Genomic DNA, 20,717 nt, shown 5'->3' with positions numbered 1-20,717 from the left:
CTTCCCTTCAACTCCCAGAATGCCAACTTCTAAGCTTTGGCCTCAGCTGCAATACTGTTTTTTGTATACAACACTTTCATTATTTGAATAGGGTTCCAAACAGTAACATAGCTGTGATCACAATACGTGAAAATAATTCTGGCTTTAAGTATTTTGACCTGGGTTGAGGAGGGTGTGTTTTGTACAAGACTCATTTAAGCTAGTAAATAAGATAGTAAAATGTTTTCTTTTCAAAATAACCATTCATCTTGAACAGTACAATTAATCCAAAATGGCAGCCCTTGCTCATGAAATATTTAATGCACACTCTACTAGGTTTTTGAAAACAACCTCAAACAGAACTGTTTTTGTTCATATGGATAAACTTGGGATACTTGGTGTCTAATGTGTAGTGCTGCACATCTAACTTAAGGTGCCGAAATTGGCACTTTCTAATGCTTTACTGCTGATGCAAACACATTAAAGGTACCTTGCAGGAAATCCTTGTACCATGTGATTAATATCAGAACACTGTTGTTTGTGTACTTTTCTTTAGTATCTGATGCATGTTTATGAAGACTGAGGAAGTTAAAACTTGATAATGTATAAGGAAACTCTCCCTTCCCCATACCTCACATTTCATGGTTAGGATGGGCATCTATGCTGTTTCATCTGAGAATGGAGCAGTTACTAGGCATCCCTAATTCTAGAATGACATTCTCAACTCTCATCAAGCTGTGATGTAAAAGTAAAGGGAATCTTTCAAAGACTGAATACTAGCAGATTGCCTATGGTTGTGCTGCAATGGCCTTATATTTTTCTGACTGCTCCACATTCCTGGAATGGACCTTTGACCACTATCTTGGCCTTAGCTTTCTTTCTAAGTGACATGCCCAGGGTCACATAGGTAATAAGTGTCAGGCGTCTGAGGATGACCTGAACTCAAGGCGGGTGTCCTATCTACTGTGCCACCTAGTGCCCCAGCATGCATAGCTTTTAAGTAAACAAACTGTAGAAGTAAAAGCTCAGTTTCAGCCACTTCCATTAAATAAAGACACAAACCAAGGAACAACATTGAGATTTTTTTTTTTAAGCCAAGGTAAAACTGGGTATTTAGAATGGAAACATGAACAAGTCCTGTTTTTACATTTGAAAATACTACCCCCTAAACTAGGAACTTATGGTCCCTTCCAGTCCCTTATAGAACTTTTAAAGTAAAGCAAGAAACATTTAAATTTACAAAAAAAAATTTATTTAGTTTTTCTAAAATAAATAAGACATATGTATTTGGATTAGAATGCCTAAATTGGATTTGTTATACCAAATGTGGAATACATTTCCAATTCATTGTACAAATGAATAATGCAGAAGACTAGATGTTGAGTTTCAGCCAAGAGCTAACACTGCTAAAACTATAAACTAGGGCAGACTTGCATTTCAGGGAAAAACACAAACCCTCTTCGAGAAATAAAGGATGCCAGAACTGAAGACTGGAAGAGGTAGAGTTGAAGCTCGACTTCACTGTCACGGAGTAGGAATGGAAAGCAGCAAAACGACCCCAAAATAGATGATGTTCTGGGTCTTAACTGAGAATTTGCATATTAAAGGCTACATCAAAATGTATATTACTTCCCTGGCCTGCAGGGTAAACCTCCCTCAAACAAGTCCAGTCTGTGGGATGTGGCCCTGTTGGGATTGGGTTTTATATACCTGGTCCCAAGGCTCTGAACTAAAAGATACAGACTCATAACAACGTAACCTGACACAGGGCAAGTTCAGACCTAGGTGACTGCTGAAAAGCCACCATTATCCCATCTGAGTAATGTAGGGATAAGGAGTGGGGGAATGCAGTTAGCTCCAAAAGAAGAGCCTACACAGTAAAAAGCATTTGTCCCACGATGTAAGTACTAAGCTTCTTTCAAGTCTTGGCTATTTCAGGAAAAGGCAATCAAATATGAAAACCTTAGGACTGTTCTTGGTCCGATTTGGGGGTTGGCTCAAAAGTAGACTTCACAACAAAACAAAAACTACATTATACTGTTACGTTAACTAGTCCAACTCATAAATAAAGGATTTAGGAAGAAAACATTTAACAAGTCCTGTGGTTGAGCATATCTTCAGACCACCCCCGACTTTTGGCTTCCATATACACAGAGGCATTGCACTGCTGCATAGTGTATTCCATCTGGGCCAGCTGATAACATCCAATTTCTAACTTTTCCCTAGAGGAAAAAAAAGATTAAAATGTGACAAGGCAGGTAGCTAGAAATAGTAAAGCTGAGGAAGCTACAACAGGGTGATACATGTATATTTCAAATATGTAAACAATTTGTGCCAGGACACTATTTGGCCTCAGCTCACCTTATTCTACATAACTCCAAACAGGAAGAGGGAAGCTGAGAGGGAAAGTGACTTGCCCAGGGCCAAACATAGTGTCTGGAGCTGGATAAAAGACTGGTCTTTATGATTCCCACATCCAGCCTTCTACCCACTTTTATTCTGATGCAGAACAAAATACCATCTCCATGAAGTGTCTCTTAATCTTCCAAAACACTATTTAATTTGTATTTTGTATTCAATAAACATTGATTAAACACCTACTTTTTGCTAGGCACTGTGCTAAGCACTTGGGGATATAGACATTTTCTACCCTCAAGGAGCTCACAATGGGGTTGAGACAACATGCAAGCAAACATACAAAACAACCTAGATAAAAATATAACAGAAGAGGGAACGCGCTATCACCATGTAGTCTCTGACGATGCAAGAGTATGTATTGTTTCAGTTTTTGTATTTGTATCACCAGAGCCTAGCATAAATAGTGGCTATATAGAGTAGGTGTTTAATAAATCCATATTGATTGACAAGTCTGAAAGCTATAAAAGCCCACAATGAAGTTGATAGTACTGGTAGCCAGGGATATTTCATGGCAAACCCAGCACTTTTTCTACATAAACACAGCTTCTAGGTGTTCCTAAGGACTAGACATCAAAGAGCCCTGGTATATGATCAGGCCGAATCAATACAACCCACTGCCTCACCAGAACCTCACTGGGCTGAGTCACATTCAGTTCAATTCAATAAACATTTATTGCTGAATAGTCTAATCTCGAAGTCTCCAGCTTTTGAGAGGTGGTGGTCTACATCTTCTATCTCTCAAAGATGCAAGAATAGGAAAGGGATGCTTGGCACTAAACCTAAAGAACAGGCAGAGATGCAGAAGGGGACAGCCAAAAAATATCTCTCAAAAAGAAACAGCAAAAATGTGGGGTAGCAAGGTGTAAACTCTTTTAAAACCCTGATAACAGCTGTTGTAGAAATTAGTTGACAATCAGAACAGGACACAAGAAAGATATATACTTGGGAGTATGTGCAGGAGGGGTGGGGGCACAATAATTACCAGGAGGGAGAAAATATGATTTTGTCTTATCAGCATCAATAGATTCCATTCCCATTTGTAGTTCTTTAATGGAAAAGAACTCTTTCTTTTTCCAATTGTCTTGGCCCAAATCACCTTTACAATGATTGAAATAAGTTCTATGTATCAGGGGAGTCCTGGCTAGAGGCATCAGAAACAGAAAGGGAGTCAGAAAGCAGTTTTAGGGAGGAATACAAGAAACTATTTTTGATCAGCCTTGCTCTAATTTTTTTTTTTTGGGGGGGGGGGGGGCGAGGCAATTGGGATTAAGTGACTTGCCCAGGGATATACAACTAGTGTTAAGTGTCTGAGCCCAGATTTGAACTCAAGTCCTGACTCCGGGGCTGGTGCTCCATCCACTGCACCACCTAGCTGCCCCACTCTATTTTTTTTTTTTAAATAAAATCCGAATGTACTAAATAAAGGAAGCGTACAAGATTCTCTTCCTATCCTTTGATCAGTTGGTCCATGTGTAAAAAAAGACTCCTGATAACTGGTTCTCTATTTTTTCTGCATTTGCCCCTTGTAGTGGAGATGATTTCTCTGCAGTATCTCTCCTCACCTTCAGTTCAATTACTTTTTTAGTATGATTCAAGATTTTGGCATTGGATTCCCCTACAGCAAAGAATCTGGTCATGTCTGAGTGAAGAGAGAGAGTCTTTATATTCAAATGAGCAACTTAAAATTGCAGAAAACAGTTTGCATATGTGAAATGATTAGTCTCTCTCTTTTTTGGGGGGGCAGGGCAATGAGGGTTAAGTGACTTGCCCAGGGTCATACAGCTAGTAAGTGACAAGTGCCTGAGGCAGGATTTGAACTCAAGTCCTTCAGAATCCAGGGCTGGTGCTCTATCCACTGCACCACCTAGCTGCCCCCACTTATTTTCTTTTGGGGCATTTTAGTTCAATTTTGATACAGAAGAATAGTTAGCCATGAACTTGGAGTAAGATGCTTGGCTCAGATCCTAGCCCAGACCCCAGTTGTGAGGGAGAACAGCTTCACACCCCTCTGTCTGCACTTCACAAATGAGGAACATGAACTTCAGTGACATCTGCACTAAAAAAAAGTGAGATACTATTACTGCATTTTATATACCAGGTCACAGCAACAGTATTTAAGAATCCTTCTGCTACAGGGTTTATTTAGAATCACAGGATCATTCTATGAAGGGATTCATTGTATATGATGCTTAACAGATACTCATGTAGCATCAACATTTTTAATGGTAAAGAACTCATTACTTCCTTTTTCCAATTCAGCCATTATTTATTAAGCCCCCTACCATGCAGTTGGTGCTGTAGCAGGCTCTGAGAAACAAAGAGAACATGTAGTCCCTGCCCTAGGAGCTCAAATGACAACTATATAATTATAATGCAAAATACATTGATAAAAAAGAAAGGTCAAATGAGGGAGAATTCAGAATAGATTTACCAGAGAAGGTGTCATTTTAGCTGGGCCTTTAAGGATAAGAAGAATTTCAGCAGGAAGAGGATGGGAGAGGGCATTCTAAGAAATCCCAAAATTGCTTCTCGGGCAATAAAGATGGAGTTTGTTTAAAGAGCTGGAATAGGTCACTCACCAGCCAGAACGCCAGAATGGGCTTTTAAACAGGATAGAGCTTTTCTTAAAATGTCAGGGCTATAGTTAGTCAATTGTAGCTAATTATACACACGACATTTATTTAATCCTAAAGCCTTATCTTATGGTGTGGAGGTGATCCTGGGCTCTCATAACTTCCCTTTTTTTTTTTTTTTTTTGGTCCATGGAACACAAGTAGACCAATGAATCTTTAATAGTCTCTCTGTGTTGACGTTTTTGTCACGCAGGTTTGGAAGATATTTTTGAGCATCAGTTAGTCTCACTATCTTCTTTTCATTCCTTTCCAAACAGTGTGCCCACGATGGTGGTCAGTACCATTCCACTCCTTTCATCAGGACTTTGATCACTGCTGTCTCCCTGTTCTTCCTCCTCTTCCTCTCTTTCTTATATAACACCTCCTTCCTCCTCTTGATTCCTCATCACTGTGGTTACCCTGGCACTGACCACAAGCCTGTTAGGGTTTGAGAATTCTCACCCTGAGTCCACATTAAATAGATCGATTTCTTCCTCAGGTTTCTCAGTGGCACTATCTGGGAACTTCTTGGCTATAATACATGCTCAGAGCTTCTGGAGGCTGCATACCTACCTAGAAGCTGACTACTTGAGGTCCCACCTGTCTTGTCTGCCAGGGATACAGACTAGGTGCTGGTGGGGCTAAGAACTGGGCCATTGAGGGGAATTGGAATCAGACAATAGTGGGCCAGCTTCTGCCAGTGCACTTCCAGGGGTCATAGTAACTCAGCTCCCACATGGCATGGGGGGCTGGAAAGTTTTAACTTGGATAAAGCACCTTCCACAGGAACGTCTTTTTTTTTTTAACAGAGGCCCAAAGCAGAGCCCTGACCTTCTCAATGAAGCCATTTAAGGAATGAGGAGCCCCTAGGATAACTTTGAAATCACTCCCACGCCACCACCAGTGATTTTTTCAGCTCAGAAACCCATAGTGATAGAGGGAGGAAGTGTGCATATGAATAAAAACAGATAGCCATAAAGTATTAAATTAAGAGAATGCCTAGGAAGATGGTGACCTGCTTTCTTCTCCATTCTCATAAACGTAAGTACAATGTACATACATAATGGATCAAAAGGGGTTTTCACTGGCTTTAGGCTAAGCCTCCATAAGTTGAGCTTCCAGAAAGATGTCAGTTTTGAGACTAATCTGAAGGTGTGAATTTGATCCTGGCCAAGTTTAGGTTTGAATGTTGTATTGAGGCCTAGAGTATATGCTAGAATAGGTCTATCTAAAGATAAGTTTCAAAAATTTCTAAAATGTCAGGGGACTTCTGGATCAAGATCATCAGACCTGGAACCAACTACCAAGATTATCTGAGCAAGCAGAGAGGGTCAAAGAAGGTCAATGTTGAGATAGCCAGGATATACCAGAGGGTGTCTAAAAATGGGCAGCTTTTGCACCATCTCATTTATTAATGTCAAAGAAAGCTTAAAATGTGCAAACACACATGCATGCACACACACAAAAAGCCAAACTTCTGGAAATTATGACTGTTAATTACTTGAGTTTCATGTAAGCCTAAGTCTAAATTCTCTCAGAATTATTTTTACTATCTAAATAGCACTAATTGGCAGCCAAAATAAAATATAAAATGCAGACAGTTAAAGTCCTATTTGGGTGTTTCATCATGAAATGCAAGTGATTGTTCTAAAAAGGGTATGACATTGTAGTACAAGTTCTGGAACATAATGGGTGCCAATAATGAATCCTCACCTACACTCCCTTCAGTAACATGTCACTGGTCACTAGATATATTCTTCTGCATTTCAGAAGCTGATGAATACAGAATCAGTCAACAAACATTTATTAAGCACCCACTATAAAAAGGAACCGTATTAAGCATGAGGGATACAAAGAAAGACCAAAAAGTCCTTATTCTCAAAAATTTCAGTCTAATAGGGAGACAACATGTAAAAAGAATATATACAAAATCTCTCTGAAGAACTTTGGAATTGACTGAATGACATGGGATATGCCGACAAAGGGCTGCACAGCATGGCATGCCTGCATCAAAGGCACTGTGCTCTACATACAAAGCAGAATTGCAGCAGCTCAGAAACATGAGATGAACAAATTTAGAGAATACACCCCAAATGTTGACATGGACTATTTGTGCCTAACTTGTGGTAGAGCCTTCCAAGCTCATGGTGGTCTGATCAACCACAGAGACACTGTAACTTGACGCTAGCATAGTGATGTCATTATCTCTTTGAGAATGAAGGACAACCGCCAACAACCACACAAAATGAAATGGAGATAATCTAAGAAGGGAGGCACTAAAATTAACGTGGACTATTACCTATAGATGTTCCCTCAAAACTCTGTCCTGAGTCCTCTCCACACCCTTGCTTTTACTGACCTCATCAACTCCTATGAGTTTAATTAATACCTATACAGATGAGTCATAGATCAAGCCCATTTTTCTTTATTTTTCTTTACCTTGTTCTAAGACTTTTTTTAGAATTTTATTTTTTCCCAAATTATGTGTAAAAACAAATTTTAACATAAGTTTTAAAAACTTTGTGTTCCAAATTCTCTTCCTCCCTCTTCCCCCCTTAAGAACTCAAGCAATTCAACATGTGTAGTAACACAAAACATTTCCACATTAGTCAGACTGTGAAAGAAAAGAGACCAAAAAAAAAAAGTTAGAAAAAGAAACTAAAAAAATGATGCTTCAATCTGTATTCAAACACCATCAGTTCTTTCTCTAGAGATTGACTGCATTTTTCATAAGTCCTTCAGAATTGTCTTAGATCATTGTATTGCTAAAAATAACTAAGTCATTCACAGCAGATCATCTGTTATTTTGCATACAGTACATTTCACTTTGCATCAGCTCACATAAGTGTTTCCAGGTTTTTCTGATAGCATCCTGCTCATCATTTCTTATAGGACAATAGTGTTCCATCATAATCTCATCCCACAATTTGTTCAGCCATTCCCCAATTGATGGGCATCTCCTCAATTCCAAATTAAACTTCTTGGTGTGTTTTTTTATCTTTTTGGATACCAACCCGGTAGTGGTATTACTAGGTCAAAGAGTATTATGCATGGTTTTATAGCCCTTTGGCCATAGTTCCAAATTGTTCTATATAATGTTTGAATCAGCTTAAAATTTTACCCAAAGTGTATTAATATCTCATTTTCCCCATATCCCCTACCACATTTGTCATTTTCCTCTGCTGTCCTATGATCCAATCCAATAGGTATAAGGTAGTACCCTAGAACTGTTTTGACCTGCATCTCTCCAATCAATAGTGAGTTAGAGCATTTTTTTTTTCATATGGCTATAGGTAGCTTTCATTATTTCATCTGAAAACTTCATTATATCTTCTGATCATCTATCAATTGGGGAATGGCTCTTATTTTAACAAAATTTTCTGGGTGGGGCAATTAGGGTTAAGTAACTTGCCCAGGGTCACACAGCTAGTAAGTATCAAGTATCTGAGGCTGGATTTGAACTCAAGTCCTGAATCCAGGGTCAGTGCTTTATCCACTGCACCACCTAGCTGCCCCCTTATTTTAACAAATTTGACTCAGTTCTCTATGTGTTTCTTGTGAACTGAGGCCTGTCAGACAAACTTCAGTTACTATTGCTAACGGTATTTCCTTCCATCCTATTCCCTTCCCATGACATTTACTCTATTTTGTATCTTCTTTCACTCTATCCCTCCTCAAAAGTGTTTTGCTTCTGACTTCCCCCTTCCCCCAATCTGCCCTCCCTTCTTTCACACACACACACACACACACACACACACACCCTTCCCATCCTCCTTTCCTGCAGGGTAAGATAAGATTACTATACACAATTGAGTGTGCATGTTATTCCCTCTTTGGGTCAATTCTGCTAAGAGTAAGGCTCACTCACTCCCCTGCACTTCACCCATCTTCCCCTCGACTCCATATGCCTTTTCTTGCTTCTTTTATGTGAGATCCTTTACCCCATTCCACCTCTCCTTTTCCTTTTCTCCCAGTGCATTCCTCTCACCCCTTAATTTTATTTTTTTTAAAGATAGTATCCCTTCATATTCAGCTCACACCTGTGTGCTCCATCTAAATATACTCCACCCAGCTGCCCTAATAATGAGAAAGTTCCTACGAGGACAAGTATCATCTTTCCATGTACGAATGTAAACAGTTAAACTTTTTAATATCCTTTATTATTTCTTTTTCCTGTTTACCTTTTTATGCTTCTCTAGGGTCTTATATTTGAAAGTCAAATTTTTTATTCAGCTCAGGTCTTCTCATCAAGAATGTCTGAAAGTTCTCTCTTTCATTGATTTCCCATTTTTTCCCCTGAAGGATTAAAATCAGTTTTGCTGGGTAGGTGATTCTTGGTTATAATCCCAGTTCCTTTACCTTCTGGAATATTACATCCCATGCCCTCTTGTCCTTTAATGTAGAAGCTGCTAGATCTTGTGTTATCCTGACTGTGGCTCCACAGTACTTGAATTGCTTCTTTCTGGTCGGTTGCAATATTTTCTCCTTGACCTGAGAGCTCTGGAATTTGGATATAATATTCTTGGAAGTTTTCATTTTGGAATATCTTTCAGGAGGTGATTGGTGGATTCTTTCAATTTCTATTTTACCTTCTGCTTCATTTTCTCTGACAATTTCTTGCAAGATGCTATCTAGGTTCTTTTTTTTTTTTTATCATGGCTTTCAGGTAGCCCAATAATTTTCAAATGATCTCTCCTGGATCTATTTTCCAGGTCAGTTGTTTTTCCAATGAGATATTTCACCTTACCTTCTATTTTTTCATTCTTTGGGTTTTGCTTTATTGTTTCTTGATTTCTTATAAAGTCATTAGCTTCCATTTGCTCAATCCTAATTTTTAAGGAATCATTTTCTTCAGAGAGCTTTTGTACCTTCCTTTTCTATTTGGCCAATTTGGGCTTTTCAAGCTGTTGACTTTTTTTTCATGATTTTCTTGCATCACTCTCATTTATCTTTCCATTTTTTCCTCTACCTCTCTTTTTTTGGTTTGTTTGTTTTTTTGGGTAGAGCAATGAGAGTTAAGTGACTTGCCCAGGGTCACACAGCTAGTAAGTGTCAAGTGTCTGAGGCCAGATTTGAACTCAGGTCCTCCAGAATCCAGGGCTAGTGCTTTATCCACTGCTCCACCTAGCTGCCCCTTACTTTTTTTGTTTGTTTGTTTGTTTGTACCTCTCTTACTTTATTTTCAAAGTCCTTTTTGAATACTTCTATGGCCTGGGACCAATTCATATTTTTCTTGGACACTTTAGATATAGGAGCTTTGATTTTGTTATCTTCTTCTGAGGATGTATTTTTATCTTCCTTGTCACCATAAAAACTTTCTAGAGTTGGCATTTTTCTGTTTGCTCATTTTCTCAGCCTATTTCTTGACTTTTAACTCTTTGTTAAAGTGGGGCTCTGCTTCCGGGATGGAGGATGCACTGTCCCCAATGTCAGGAGGATTCAGCAGCTGTTCTCCGAGATGCTTCTAGGAATTTTTAAGTCCTTAGTTCTTCCAAGGTGGTATGATTTAAGGAGAGGCAGGTTCACCATTGTCTTGGCCTGTGCTCTGGTCTGCAAGCAACCACAGGCCTGCTTCTCTGCCCTGGAACCTGGAACAGAGCCCCGCTCCACTGTGGTTGCAAGCTCTGGTGTGCTTGTGCTCCTCTCTCGCCTAGGACCACCACCCAAGACTGTGACCCAGATCTGAGCATGGGCAAAACAACAAAGTCCTGCCTCAGTGCTAGCAAAGAGACTCCTGTAATGTTACCCTGGCCAACCGCTCAACCCCCTGATGTTTGTGGGTTGAGTTCCAGAAGCAGCTGCTGCCACAGCTGATTCAGAAGCTCCCAAGGCCTGGTTCACTGGGTTTGTGCTGGGGTTGGGTGTGCACTGGTGCAGCCTACGCTGGGCTGAATTCGACTCAGGTGAGAGTCAAACCTGTCAACCTTCTAAGTTGTCTTTGATTGGAAAATGATTTTACCCTGTCCTTTTGTGGGTTCTGCTGCTCCAAGAATTGCCTTATGGCATTATTTGAAGGTATTTGGAGGGGTCTTGGGGAGAGCTCAGGTAAGTCGATGCTTTTCCTCCGCAATCTTGGCTCCCCCCCCCCCAGCCCATTTTCCTCATATTCAAAATGTCCAAAATAAAACTCATCATTCTCATAAACCTACCCCTTTTTACAAACTTTGGTATTTTTGTTGAAGGTACCACTTGGTATCATTCTCAACTCCTCACTCTACCTAACCCCACATATATAGATTTAGCCATCTGTTGTCAAATGTTTTATATCTGATGCCTTCTCTTTCCTCATATGGTAATCTTAGTTTGGGACCTCATCACCTCTTATACTATTAATAACATCCTAACTGGCTTTCTTGACTTGAGTCTCTTCCCACTGAATTGCCAAAGTCCTTCGGTATAGATCTGTGTCAGTCTTCTATTAACTCCACTGACTCCCTATTGTTTCTAGGACAAAATATAAATTCCTGTGGGTTAAGCTCTTTCCAACCTATCTTTACATGTCATCATACATTACCTTTCTTTCAGTAATTTGTGGGCTGGGCAAACTGATCTATCTATTTCTCACAGTCAGTAGGCACTCCATCTCCTGTCCCCATGGCTGTTCATTGGCCATACTTCATGCCTGGGATTTACCTGATACACAGATCTATGACTCATATATGTATAGGCATTAATTATAGAATCTCTCTCTTCCTTCAAAATGCACCTCAAGTACCACCTTCCACCCCAAGTTCTTCCTGATGCCCTCACTTGTGAGTATCCTCCCTCCCTTCCAAACCACTTTGTATTAACTTGATATTTATTCTGTATATGTTTATGTATGTACATGTTTCTTCTTATAAAATGTAAGCTACTTGAGAGTAGGAAATGTTTCATATTTTTACATTTATATTTTTGCATAGTACCTTACAAGAAATATTTATTCACTGATTGACAACAAGTCTACTCCTTGAAGATTTTATAACTATCCTAGTTCTAATTTGGAATGGTGCAAGGAGCCACTGCATCACAGGTACTATACCAAGTTGGAACCTTTGAGTATGGACCTGGCAATGGATTGCAGGGCTACTGTCTAAACACTTCTACTAGTTAAACTCAAAGAAGATAGTGGGTTGGCTAAGAGGCGATGAATAGTTTGATTATACCAATTAAAGAATGTATTTTGATCTGTTAGAAAAGGCAGTAATCATACCAATAAAACCATGGCTACTTCGAAGCAGTATTAGAGACAAAATTATGACCCACAAGTCTATGCCATAAATTCTGTATTGCATTGTGTTGTAAAGGATGAGAAATGGATTATATAAACACAATTGTTAAGAATAATCTTTTGCTTTTCAACATTAGACCTCTTCCAGCTTTAAAATTCATCCTAAACTCTAACCTAAGGAGATAAGCCAAGAAGCTTAGGTATGTTATGTTCTATGTGCAACATACATAATAAATTTGCTAGATCCAAACTTTGTTGCCACTCAAAGCTCTCAGAGGATCTTATAACTTCTGTTTATCTCAAGAGAGCTGACCTAAGAGGAAACAAAAGGTTCTCATATAGGCATCATGATGTTATTTTTATGCTCAAAACCACACACTGATATTTTTATTTGCATCAGAAACCACAGAAATCCTGAAAGGTGAGTGTTTTTGACATTTTTCTTCATTTGACTGTCAGTCAACATTTTTAAATACAGTTTTTGGTATTCAACAGCCATCTATTGAAAGTAGTTTAATAGATGAGTCTGATGTATTTTTCACTGTATTTATATTGTTACTACAGTTCTAACCTGTAATAGAAACTTCTCCATTTAGTTTCCCCTCACAGTCTTCTTAATTTAGACCACAATATACACCAGTCATGTTTCAAAATGCAACCTAGGAAATGTAATAATTTCCTGTTATCAAAACCCACAAAGATTAAAGTTTATTTGTATTTCTCAACAAAGGTATTACTGGGGAGCAGTAAAAGCTTAGCTGAAGTTTAAAATGTGCTTCCATAACTCAATGATACAAAACAATGAAGTCATTTCCTATGACAAGAGTAATATGCAATTTGTTTTACAGATTCAGGTATTTCCACCACTGAAGTCCTACACTATTCTCCACTGTGGCATGAGGATAAACTTGGATTTTCTTGAAGGCTGTGTCAGTAGAACTATCTTTGATTTGATATGTTGAAAAGCAGGGAAAGATAGTATGTCTCTTGTCTGAGAACAAGACTAGCTAAGTTTGGAAAAGAGTCATCAAATGGTTAGCCACCAGGGCATTATCTTGGGGACCTTGGAATCTTGTCAAACCAGCTAACTAATGTACTAAGGGGCTACACTCTGCAACAATGGTAGGTGTTCTTTACAGTGCTGAAATCACAGATCCCTAATGCACAGAAGTATTCATTTGGGATGGGATTTATTAGACACTATCATCCTTTCAATGTCTAGGATTCTGAGTTCAAACTAGCATAACAATCCTCTTGAATTTTCATTTGTCTATTTTTCAAACCTAGTGCAAGAGGCTTGTGTTTTCTTCCTTCCTTTTCCTTCTCCTTCCCTCCTTTTCTCCTGTGTGTAACATTCTTGTCTACCCCCATTTAATTAAGATGAGATAGTGGATATAGTGAATAGAGAACTGGCTTCCATATCAGGAGGACTTGAGTTCAAGACCTTCTTCTAATGTACACTGTTTCTGTGACCTTGGGCAAGTTATTGAACTTTTCAGGACCTTAGACAACTCTGGAAGGTTATAAGTTGAAGAGCAGATTGCCAATCAATTGGCAGAAGAATTTTTATCATTGGAAGTTCTCTATACTAATGAAATAATAGGTCCTTCACATCTTAACAATTTAACAAAACAAGAATTTGTTAAACACTTACTCTGTGTTAAGCTCTAGGGTGGATGAAGACAAAAAGTAAACATTTCCAGCCCTCAAAGGATTGACATTTTATGAAGAAATACAACATGTAAAAAGATAAATAAATACAAGGTAATTTCAGGAGAGAAAGAAGTGTAACTGGGTATAATCAGGAAAGTAGCTAAATTAGCAAGTAAATCAGTATAAGCTAGCACCTAAGCTGAGTCTTGGAAGAAAATAAAGATATTGATGGGAAGTGCATTACAAATGAGTCATAGTCTGCACAAAGGCAGAGGAATGGGAGAGAGATGCAAACCAGGAACATTTGATAGCCTGATTTGGTTGGAACACAGAGAAACAATATTAAATGTCTGGCAAGATGGGGAGCTAGGCCTAAAATTCTAGACTGAGGAATTTTTTCTCCCAGGGACAGTAGGAAGTTGCTGAAGATTTCTGAGCTGAGGAATGCTATAGTCAAACCCATCTTAAAAAGATGATTGTTGAGGCAGCTAGGTAGCACAGTGGATAAAACACCAGCCCTGGAGTCAGGAGAGCCTGAGTTCAAATCCGGCCTCAGACACTTGACACTTACTAGCTGCGTGACCTTGGGCAAGTCACTTTAACTCTCATTGCCTTCCAAAAAAAAAAAAAAAGTTGATTGTTGGAGACTCTGTGGTGAGTACTGAGGAGAGGGGAAGTAAGCAGAAACAGGAGATCCAATCAGGTGATTTCAATAGTTCAGTGGGGGAGGTAATGAGGGTCTGAGGGTCTAAACTAAGGTAGTGAATGAGCAGACAAAAGAGAATGAATGTGAAAGATGCTGAATTGCCAATTTGTTTGGAAATGCTGATGGAACACCAAGATAAAGCTCTCTAGCAGATAACTGGTGATGTAAAACAGAAGTGTAAGAAAAATATAACACCTGGATGCTTACTGACAGAGTAATTTTGGAGTTACTGGCATGGAGATGATAAAGTCATTTTTGTAGAGATGGTAAGTGAATCAAAGGGGATAGATGAGAACAAGAAATTGAAAAGGTTCCAGGTCAGGGCACCCAAATTTAGCAAGTGGGAGATAAATAATGCTTCAGTAAAAAGTCTGTGTGGAATCAAAAGTAAAGAACCAGAAAAATACAATGTCATGAAAGCCAAGGAAGAAAAAAAATCTCAAAAGCTACAAAGAGGTAAAATAAGGTAGGAATGAGAAAAAGTCATTACATTTAGTAATTAAGAGATTATTGTTGGGGCAGCTAGGTGGTGCAGTGGATAGAACACCGGCCCTGGAGTCAGGAGTACCTGAGTTCAAATCCGACCTCAGACACTTAACACTTACTAGCTGTGTGACCCTGGGCAAGTCACTTAACCCCAATCGCCTCACTAAAGAAAAAAAAAAAAGATTATTGTTAACCTTGAAGAGAGCAGTCTAAGTGCTAAAGGTTAAGAAGACAGTAGGTGATGAAGAATTAGACACAATGAATATAGAGTTTGACTCTGAAAGGAAGAAGCATACTTTTAACAGCACTACAAATATTCCATTTTTTAAAGTAATAAACGCATCCTAATCAATGTGCAAGGTTCTATTTTAGATGCTATGAGAGATAAAAAAATGTATAGAGTTCTTAGGATTTCATTTTTACTTCTAGCCCCTGGTTGCCGTGGGCTGTTGTGGACCGTCAGGAGATATAATTGTAGTCTTTTGAGCCCCTATAGATCTCATTTAGGAAGGGTAGTAATGTTCTGGGGCTTGATGCAAACTGCACAATGTCATTTATAAAATGGAACATGTGAAAGACCATATTGGCTATAAGGAATCCCCTCTTCTTCTGAACACTGTACTGAACATCTTCCTTGACAATGGAGAACACCTTTGGCAAGTATGCATGTTTCCTTGATAATACAATCAGAAGGTTACTGACAAATTCTTTTTGTTGTTATGCTTCATGGAATCTTGAATGATTGTGACATATGCACAGAAGACACCTTATTGGAAAAAAAATATTGTGCTCTACTAAATCAAATTATTTTTATTATAATAATAATAAGAAATAGCCACAGTGGGATTTTATATTTCCTACACCTTTTGGACCACTGCATAACTATAAAGATTTAATGTACTACAGAATATTTTTTAAATTACTTTTTTTCCCAATCAACAAATGTCTGCCTTCTCTCCGTTGCCTCTTCCTAAGCCCCAAATGAAAATGAAAGAAAACTAAATCCCATTACAAACATGTATAGTCAAGAAAAATAAATTCCTACATCAGCCATATCTTAAAAAAAGGATGTGTGTGTGTGTGTGTCTGTGTGTGTGTGTGAGCCTGTGTGCTGTATACCATTTCTCTCACCTCTCTATCAGGAGGTGACTAGTATGCTTCATCATTAGATCTCTGGAATTGTGACTGATCATTGCACTCATTGGAATTCCTAAGTCTTTTAAAGCTAATTGTCTTTTCAATATTGTTGTTATTATACAAACAGTTTTCCTGGTTCTGTTCACTTTACTCTGTATCAGTTTATACAGGTCTTCCCAAGTTTCACTGAAATCATCTTCTTTATCATTACAGGAAAATAACATTCCAACACATTTATATACCACATTTCATTTTGCCCTTCCCCCAGTTGATGTATACCCTTCTTGTATTCCAATTCTTCGCCACCTAAAAAGAACTATAAATATTTTTTGTATATCCTTAGCTGGAATTTGTTTTACTTAAGACTAATCTCTCCCTACAATCTACCTTCTAATTCCCCCTTCTCTCCTTTCCCTATTTGCCTATAATGTAAAATGGATTTCTGTACCCAACTCTGTATGTATGTGTGTATTTTTCCCTCCTTAGACCAGTTCAAACGAGTAAGGGGTCAAGTGTCAGTTGTTTCCATGTAACACTTTCCTCCTTTTTTGTACAGACTTCTACTTGTGCATCCTGATTATGAGATAATTTCCCCCAACCTTCCTTTCTCTTCTACCCACCACTCAAATGTATTTGTCTTCCCTTCCCTTACCATCCTTCTACTTGGATTATTAAGTCATAAGAGAACTACTCTACGCCTTCCATCTGATTAGACTCCCTCTATGATGCCTTTTTATGATTCTCTAAATTCCTATTTGAACTTCAAAGTTTCTAGGTAGCTCTGGTATTTTTATTTTGTACAAGGTGCTATATGAATCTGGGCCCTACTCGTTCCCTGGTCTACAACCTCTCCCTGCATTGAAGTGCTCTGTGTGACCCAGTCCTGGTTAGACTGTTTCAAGTGTCTAAAGTTCTCTCTGTCTCTCGCTGCTCCAACCTGAGCTGGAAAAGTGACTTGGTGGATTTTAACAATCAAGATTTGCACTCGTTTGTTTTGTTGACCTGTTTGGAGGAGTTCTGAGGGGAAACTAATTATACTTAATCCCGCTACTCTGCCATCTTGGCTCTGCCTTTTGTGAGATAAAGAACATGGCTTCTAAAACTTTGGTCTCTCTCATTTCTTGATACTTAGTAATATTTTCCAACATGCTTTTTGCTTTCCTCTTCTGCATCCACCTTTGTGTTGAAGTCACCAAGTATTACAGTATATGCCGATTTAATTTAGGTCTTTTCAAGCTTTTCATAGACTCTCTTTCCTCCTCAGGTTGTTGGCCCCCAACATATTCATAGTAGTGCTTTCAAAATGCTTAACATAAGCACTAAAATATGATATGACTAAGTATATTATGAAATAATTTTTCTTCTGCCCTTTAGATACATGATAAGAACAACTCTACTAACTCCTTTTATTTGCTTTTCCAAGGAAAATCTGTGAGCTGTCCTTCCAGTTTGTTGTACTTCCTCTTAATGGATGAGTTAACTGTAAGATCTTTGGTATCCCTTGATTCCTTTTCTTCTACTCTGCCACTATCACTAAAGAAGTAGAAAGGGAGGGCCACAAAGGACTGAGAGCTATTTTGTATTTTAATCTGTTTCATGTATTGTCACGACGAAAGAATTCCTCATCAAGTGGCTATCCTACTTGGGATGAGCTTCTCCACAATTAGCTGCGTTGGTTCATAAAAAGCAGATTGTCTGTTATCAGCACCATGTTCTAAAAATAATTTCCTCCACGATAGAACCTTATTCTCTGGTGTTATTTGCATCAGAGCAGAACTCGGTCAAGAAACTTTCAGAATAAATAGTAATAGCTGATAATTGCACATCACTGTATAAACCTTTCCCCTAATGTCCTCCTCACATACTTCACTATGGTTTAGAGGGGACTATGGGTTCTGGAAGGCTATGCTGCCACTGAAATAAGTTCTGATATAGCTTATAAAACTTGAAAGGCTTCAGGTAATGGCCTGGTGATGAACTCAACATCTACTGTCTAAGGATCAACCTAGCTAAGTTTAGAGAGGTTCGAACCCAGGTGAGCTGTAGGGTCATAAAATTTTCCGCCAGAGCTACTCTGAAAAACCAACTACTAGCTTAAAGATGTGTGAACTGCATTGGTGGAGAGAGTTCCTACATCAATGGAGTTATAAATTCATTAAGTCCTTAAGTATTATAAAGCACTTGACGTTAATGATCACATTTGATCCTTAAACAATCATGTGGAAGGAGATCATTCAAATATTGTTATCCCCATTTTATAGATGAAGTTTAATGACTTGCCTAAAGTCACATAGCTAAGAAATGGCAGGGTCCAGTTCAGACCCAAATCCAGAGCACCTTCTGACTCCAAATCCAATATTCTGTACACTGTACTAGTTTTTATGGTACACAGGACCTGTATTCAAATCTCAGTTTGCTATTTCTGTAATTTCAAGCAAGCCTCTTGACCTCACTGGAGCTCAGTTTCTTCATCTTTCTAATGAAGGAGTTGGACCAGATAACCTTATAAAGTACTACTAGCTGCAAGTATATGATCCTATGATTATTACCTCAGTTCACAGATGAAACACCATTCCAACATCTTGTGGCAGAGTTCTCAAGAAATATTGACTAAGCACATACTTGGATACTTCATGATCTGTGATTTCACCAATATGAGTTCTTCCTACAATTGTAAACAAGGCTTTGAAATAGGACTTTGTGGAGGAATAAGCACAGAGGAGGGGAAAAAAGCCACCATGGGAAATAGAACAAGGCAGAAGATATGGTCACAATCTGGAAAAGTATTACAATTCAGCTTGAGAGACAAACTCTATAAATAAAATTAAAAAAAAAAATTACAAGGCAGCATGTTACAAATAAGTAGTATAGACTAGTTCTAGAAATATAGAGGGAGATAACATTGGTAGCCTGGACTGGCTATGGAAGGTTTCAGAGTCATACGTTATACACAGAAGGATTCATAGACTTATATTGTACCCGGAAGGAAAGATAGGATTTGGATAGAATCTAAAGAAAACTCTTTTTGGAATATAGTAGGGGAAAAGGAAATGAAATGGAAGGCTGAAGGCTGAACTCAGATTGTGAAGGGCTTTGATTACTTTCCTGAGGAGCTTAGACTCTTCTAGAAGGAAGGACAGTACCACTTTCTGCTGAAGCATCCATTTACTTGATGTATCCTTCTAGGCTCTTTTGCTTCAAAGAAATCTAATTCTTTTTGAGTGAGATCTCAATAACGGACAAATCTTTTTCTATTAGTAATTAAAATGAGCATCCAATTTATTTCTACTTCTGGCAGACATAAGAGAGTTAGTCATGAAGTGGGAACTCACCATTTAAGACTTAGTACATATGTCCTAGGGGGTCTACCTAAGACACAGAAGTGATGTTTCCTGGGTCATAAAACTTAGTAAGTATCACAGGCAGGATTTGGTTCCAGGTATTTCTGACTCCAAATCTAGCACTGTACTATAGAACATTATCTCTACAATAATATTCATTAGGATTAAGTAGAAGATGCGGTCTACTATTATTACAATCGAAGCTTGAGGTTAAAGCATCAAATGGGAAATTCAAAGCTAAAATGTGTTATCTCTGCCACTTTTAGAATCCATCAAAATACGCACTCTTATTATAATCAAATGATGGACATTTCAGTCAGCAGATCGAATTAGCTTAGAATGTGACTGGAGCTCAGGGCCAATCACTGAACTATATACCGTGAATAATTGTGTCTGTTACATCTTTAGCTTCAGAGATTGGGTTACTATGCCATTCCGTCAGTCCTGGTCTGATCTGATTTATTAGAAACAAGAAAACCCAGTAAAACTAATGGAAGAAAAGCCATACATTTTAAAAGTTGTTTAAATATGCTTGTGTACATAATTACTACCTTAATCAAAACTTAATGGTCAACTACCCAAAAAAGGCCAATGTGTCCAATTTAGGTCCACAATTACATTTTTGATGTCTATTTTCTATTTTATTGCGTCTCATAAGAGAAATGTTTTCTGATTTATCCTAAGCCCCATGTCAGTGATCATTACCCTAAAAATACAGCTAGCATAAAAGAAATAAATTCATAAATGCAAAAAGACATTAGTCAAAAAGGAAACTAAAATCCAAATATTTTAGACATGTTGGAAAAAGTTGTCTTTCCTTTAAGGAATATTGCTTTTTATTTAAATTGCTTGTAATTTTACTTGGCATAATAACAGAGCCATCTGACATATTTTTATCACCTTCAGAAATGATACAAAAACTAGAAGATACATTATGCTTTTCCATATGAACCCTAAATCCACAAACCCCAAATATATACCTATGTAGAAAGACATGTTTTTCTCATTATGTTGGCTTGAAATCATCAGATTCGTTTGATTTATGAAGCCTACATTTTATAGAAGCAGCTTTCATTTAACTTTATTACTGCATGCACTCATACAGTTTCAGCTACAGAAAAGGATGATCATATTTATTCTTTTTATTTTTTTTCCTCTCCCCCCACCCAGGAAAG

The 20,717-nt window shown here is 38.2% G+C and overlaps 1 protein-coding gene across 5 annotated transcripts in view; it reads right to left on the bottom strand.

Moving 5' to 3' along the window:
* SWT1 (SWT1 RNA endoribonuclease homolog) overlaps positions 1-20,717 on the bottom strand; it is a 143,266-nt gene that overhangs the window by 2,931 nt on the left and 119,618 nt on the right. For 3 of the 5 annotated variants that reach the window (XM_044000692.1, XM_044000691.1, XM_044000690.1), the window contains exon 19: positions 675-2,201. The exons of 1 other annotated variant lie outside the window; for it this stretch is intronic. In XM_044000692.1, the coding sequence (XP_043856627.1) occupies positions 2,069-2,201 (133 nt within the window). In that variant the 3' untranslated portion in view covers positions 675-2,068. Of the gene's footprint in view, positions 1-674; positions 2,202-18,750; positions 18,867-20,717 lie in introns of those variants that run through there. One more of the 5 variants, XR_006356270.1, reaches the window with a different exon arrangement.

Source organism: Dromiciops gliroides, chromosome 4, assembly GCF_019393635.1.
Source record: "Dromiciops gliroides isolate mDroGli1 chromosome 4, mDroGli1.pri, whole genome shotgun sequence".
NCBI classification, from domain to species: domain Eukaryota; kingdom Metazoa; phylum Chordata; class Mammalia; order Microbiotheria; family Microbiotheriidae; genus Dromiciops; species Dromiciops gliroides.
Note: the sequence above shows the minus strand (reverse complement) of the source record. Positions and strands in the feature narration are given on the sequence as shown.